This window comes from Labeo rohita, chromosome 13, assembly GCF_022985175.1.
Source record: "Labeo rohita strain BAU-BD-2019 chromosome 13, IGBB_LRoh.1.0, whole genome shotgun sequence".
Classification (NCBI taxonomy): domain Eukaryota; kingdom Metazoa; phylum Chordata; class Actinopteri; order Cypriniformes; family Cyprinidae; genus Labeo; species Labeo rohita.
The window spans coordinates 27024717-27030576 of record NC_066881.1 but is presented as its reverse complement, the minus strand read 5'-3'; the positions used below and the strand labels follow the sequence as shown (position 1 = coordinate 27030576).

At 31.4% G+C, this 5860-nt stretch overlaps 1 protein-coding gene across 1 annotated transcript in view; it reads left to right on the top strand.

Moving 5' to 3' along the window:
* The window catches only part of lmbrd1 (LMBR1 domain containing 1), a 123451-nt gene extending 118876 nt beyond the window's left edge, over positions 1-4575 (top strand). The window contains exons 15-16 of the mRNA XM_051126451.1: positions 3830-3921; positions 4006-4575. Coding sequence (XP_050982408.1) covers positions 3830-3921; positions 4006-4116 — 203 coding nt within the window. The 3' untranslated portion in view covers positions 4117-4575. The remainder of the gene's footprint in view (positions 1-3829; positions 3922-4005) is intronic.
* Positions 4576-5860: the final 1285 nt, after the last annotated feature.

The window sequence follows — 5860 nt, the reverse complement described above, 5'->3', positions numbered from 1 at the left end:
CTGTCTGTCCGTCCGTCGATATATCCATCCATCCATCCTGCTATCTTTTTTTCTTTCTGTTGATCCTAATATGTCTGTCCGTCCATGCATCTGTCCATTTTTCTTTAGTTCTGTCTGTAGGTCCTAATATCTGTCTGTCCATCCATCCTACTTTTCTTTCTTCCTTTCTTTTTCTTTCTGTCTGTTGATCTTACTGTCCGTTCGTCCTTCTTTCTTTTTTTTTTCCTTTCTTTCAGTCTGTTGATTTTAATATCTGCTAGATATTACAACAGACAGATGCATGGACGGACAGACAGACACATCTGTCTCTACGTCCATGCATCCATCCACCCATCCTTTCTTCTTTCTTTCTTTTTTAGTCTCTCTTTTAATTCCTAATATGTCCGTCCATCCGTCCATCTTTCTTTTTTTTGGCCTCTGTTGATCTTATAGTATATGTCTGTCCATTCATCCATCCTTCTTTCTTTTTTTCGATCTGTCTGTTGGTCCTAATATCTGTCTGTTCATCCATGTGTCTGTTCTTGTGTCCTTCCATCCTTCTTTTTTACTTACTTTCTTTCTTTCTTTCAGTCTGTCTGTTGATCCTACTATCTGTCTATCCATCCATCCGTCCATCCAACCTTCTTTCTTTTGATCTGCCTGTTGGTCCTAATATCTCTCTGTTCATCCATCCATCCTTCTTTTTTTCTTTCTGTCTTTCTTTCTTTCAGTCTCTCTGTCCATACATCTGTCTGTTCATCCATGCATGCATCCATCCATCCTTCCATCGTTCTTTCTTTCTTTCTATACTTTTGGTACTTTTTATGTAAAACAAACAAGTCCCTTGCTATCTGCTAAATTTGCTTCTCTACATTAATTTTGTTGAATTCAACTAATTTTAATTCTATTTCCTTACATTTTAATTCAAATTGCAATGCAGTTCTGAATGGTGCACAATTCTATAATACTGATAAATGGTATTATATGATTTCTCAAACCACATTTGGTGGTCTTAAACTGTCCTAATGTTTATTTATTTATTCATTTATTTATTTTTAAGAAAGCGTTTATCTGATGCAACATTTAGGAGAGTCAATGCAATGCATCACAAAGCATCCTTTGCCTAATATCCACCTGCTGATGTAGTAAGCAATGTGTGCAATCCTGGTTCTAGCTGACCACTTGTGATGGGATCACTTGGGACAAAGGTTAATGCTGAGAGCAGACGGGGCCTTTGACTACATGTGCATGAGATGATAGGATGTCTAACACAGAGTGAGTTCAGTGACCTCTGGTGCTCCTCATGTTTTTTAATGTCTGGGTTTTCCTTCACTTCTCTCTTATAAACAGGTCTTCATGCCTCAGCCGTCCTCCTGTTGCACGCCTGGAGCAGCTAATTATCTGAATAAACACTATCAGATCTTTCTCTCTGCTTCTCCTCCCTTCCCTCTGTAGACAGCACTCTGTACGGCCGCATATTCACAAGCAGCTCGACAGATTGAGTTTATTACAACCCTCCTGCTGTAGTGACACTCACCATGTTTGATCCATGAGCCCAGATTAACTTCATCATACAGGAATCCCTTACATTAGCTTCCTTGCTACCCATTTGATTGTATAGTACAACTGTCAGACCAGCAGACTTCTAAACCTCAAACTATACCAAATGAGTCCTGGACCGTTCATCTGTGTGGCTGATGATGCTGTCAGATTATTTTTAAAGCAGATGAACTCTCAATTTTCTCTGTTATTTGTTTGTTTTTGTTTTGGTAAATTAAGGATTCAGCCATTACATGAAAATCTGCTTTAAGACAAGGTCCTGTGTTCAAAGTGTTGTATAAATAAACCTTAATTCAATTCAAATATACTGAAGCTTATTACAGTAATGAAGATGCCTGGCTATTTGGGGAAAAAAAGTTAAATTATTTGTAGGACCGTTAATAATAATAATAATTAGAATTATTATTATTATTATTATTTAAGTTTAAGTCTTACATCAATAAATATGTCTGGCTATTTGAAAAATAATGATATTAATATAATAGTAATATTACAATAGCAATATTTCTTATTTTATTTGGTATTTTTAATATTTTGATTTATAATAATAATAATAATAACATGTAAATAATAATAAAAATTGTTATGATTATTATTAGTAGTAGTAATATTAATAATAATAATAATAATAATTATTATTATTATTATTATTATTATTAATGTTTTATAGACATAGACATAAAATCACAAAAACAACAAACAAGCACAGCAAACCTGTTGTTTAAAATATACTGAAGCTTCTTACAGCAATAAAAATTTCTGGCTATTTGGAAAAAAGTAAAAATTAATATTAATATAATAGTAATATTTCGTTTTATTTAGTATTTTTTACACTTTGATTCATAATAATAAAAAATATATAAGTAACAATAACAAATAATAATAATATTGTTATTATTATTAATAACAACAATAATAATTATTATTTACATTTTTATTATAATTATTATTATTAATATTATTTTTTATATACATACAGACATAAATTCACAAAAACACTACAAATGAGCACAGCAAACCTGATTTTTAAAAATATGCTAAAGCTTCTTACAGTAATAAATATGTCTGGCTATTTAAAAAATAGCCAAGTAAAAATTAATACTAGTATTAATATAATAGTAATATTTCTTATTTTATTTAGTATTTTTAATAGTCTTATTTAATAACAATAATAAGAATGAACAATAACAACAACAATGGCAATAATAATACAGCTGACTTTTTATTATTATTATTATTAATTATTATTATTATTAATGTTTTATGGACATATTGATATAAAATCACAAAAACTGTACAAACAGGCAAAGCAAGCCTGATTTTTAAATATACTGAAGCTTCTTACAGCAATAAATATGTCCGGCTATTTGGAAAAAAGTTATTAATATTATTATAGCAGTAATATTACAATAGTAATATGTCTTATTTTATTTAGTATTTTTACATTATTTTTTATTTATTAATAATAATAATTAAAATTATTATTATTATAATTATCATCACCATCATCATTATTATTATTATTTAGATGTATTACTAATTGTTTTATAGGCATATTAATATATAATCATAAAAACTCTACAAACAAGCACAGCAAACCTGATTTTTTAAAAATCCAGTTTAAAATCCCAATTGCAGTTTTATCAGAAAAAAAATATATATTTTCCCCCCAAAATCCTGCAGTCCTATTTTTTTGTGCTTTCACTAATAAATATTTTTGTTTTCTCACCATTTGTCCAAATATTGGTTATTTTGGTTTGCCAAGACGCATCTAAATATTTGTTTGTCATTTTTATCCAAATGTGTCATTGCTTTCCCTGGATCCCTCGTTATGTTCTCAGACATGGTCATCAGCTCGTTGGCAGTTTTCTGGTCAGTGTGGCAGGTTACCTTGAGGCGGCGTCTAGCTAAGAGGTTCTCTCATGCATTTAAGTGAAAGGCGGCGTGTTGTTAGCACAAACCTGTAAAGCGTGGCCGGTGCAATTACACAAGGCTGTGTGCCGGCAATTACTGTGTCATGCTCTTTGATGAAAACACGTACTGCTGTGCATGTGTGATTACTTCTGCACAGCGGCAGGGTGAAGACTAACCTACTGACCTTCTGACTCTACAAACACATTACCGTTTACTTACTCCTATTAAGCTTGCATTAAAGCTGTATCTAGGGACCAGAATAACAGAGAGTAAGGCAACAGTTGAGTAACCATATAGGCAATACAAAAGACTGTGCTGTTTTGAGATTAAAATATTGTACTTATTGTTAAGTTTTTGTTCACATTTTGTTTTACAGATCAGTGCACAGTAACAAGATCATACCTGTTCCTGCACAAGTTTTGGTTCTTCAGCACCATCTACTATTTTGGCAACTGGGCTTTCCTTGTGGTAATGTTTTTTCCTAAAATGTTCCTTTCATTATTATTATCATTATTATTCTATAACCCTAACGTGTCTTTTGTTGTGTTGCAGGTCTTTCTTATTGGTTTGGTTGTTTCATGCTGTAAAGGGAAGAAATCTGTGATCGAAGGGGAAGTTGATGCAGATGATTCAGATGTCAGTGATGATGAATATGTGCATTAACTCCTGGTGTAGTTTGTACTGAAAGTTCTGTTTTTATTTGGTTTGTTACTAGTCAGAGCTGGAATGAAAAAAAAAAGTTTAAAATAGTTTTTCATCTTCTCACAACACATCTTTCATTCATTGTTAAGAGAGAGAAGTATTGACGTTCTATAAGAATCGACTGAATGTGTTATGATGCCAAATAGATTTTGTGTCACTAGAGGCATAGCATTGTTTAAGTGATAGTAGTAGTGTGATATGCTAACCCGTCTTTACTACTGACCCTTACTACTAACTGAGGGTGTATATGCATGTCATTTTGCATTGCTGTCTGAAAATACTTCAACAAAACGGTTTTCTCTCTAAACAAGACCAAGTTTGAAATAAGTTAAGGTACGAATATTTTTGTTAATACAAATAAAAAGTTGAGATCCGTATGCTGATTTATTTATTATTGATTTTTTTTTTTTTTTTTTTTTTTTTTTTTTTTTTTTTAATAATGCTATAGTGTTTCTGATGTGTGCTTTCTTTAATCTTTCATCTCTGAGGTTGAATTGCTATCATATTGCTTGTGGACACTGTTGATTTATTTCACATATATTTTTATTTTGGAATTATTGGATTGTACTTGCAGAAGAGCTTGCAAAGTTCTAGTGAACTGCAGCAAGATTAAAAATGGTATAAAAAATGTATTTATCATACAGTATTGGCTTGTTTTGTGGTTTTCTGAAATTAACATTTTTTTTGCAAGATGCTTCTGTATTAATGCAGTTTTGAGTCATTAATAAAGACTGAAAACAATATCTTTGGTTTTAAAATGGATCCAGTTGCTTATTTATACTTGATATAATTACCGTAAGATCCTAATTTAAGGTTGATTAGTTCTAAATAGAAATATGTTGATTTACATTTTAGGAATCATTTATTTTGTCAGAAACAAACATGACAAACTGAATTGACCTCATGGTCATTCCAGAACTTGTGATATTTGTTTACTCGTTTGCTTGTTTGTTTTTATTTTTTAAAGTGAATAAACACATTTAGCCACCTTTTTTCAACGCAGAAGTAAGCCTATGGCAGAGACCTCCGGTTCATTTTCCACTGTTTGGTCAGTTACCCGGATGCGTGGCCATATTGAATACTCTGATGTAAACAACAGCAAGGATTGCATGGTTAATGTACTACTAAATTTGTTCTGCTAATTTATGCTGTGTTTGTTTTTAGTAAGCATTTTTTGAAAAGTAAAGATGAAGATATTAATATATTACCTACCTGACCGGAAATGATAAGAACAAACACAAATGTTGTCAAGATTTCTGCCCTGGAAATCCTTGTTCAGTTTGGCCAACCACAAACGCATTCTTTCCTCAGAAAGTCTTTTGAACTCTTCTCCTTGACTTTTGTCAGTTTATAGTACTCCAAATGTTTTTCCTGGTACGACTGATTAGTACAGCCCAAAACATAACAAAAATTGACTATTTTCAGCAACAATAATAAGCTAAATTTGTGAGTTTTGTTCGGTTCAGTGGCATTGTTTACATTCAGTGCCGCCAAAAATGTGCAGAAAATAACTATGGGCTTGTTAGGTGATGACGTAATGCATCCAACGAACGCTGTTTCCTATTAAAAAAAAAATAAATAAATAAATAGTTACATTTAAATAAATACATTTAAGATAAATGTTTTTTCATTTTTATTTTTATTTATTTATATTTATATTGTCTAGCGATCTGGGTTTTCGGTATAGAGTTAAAGGGTAGTATAA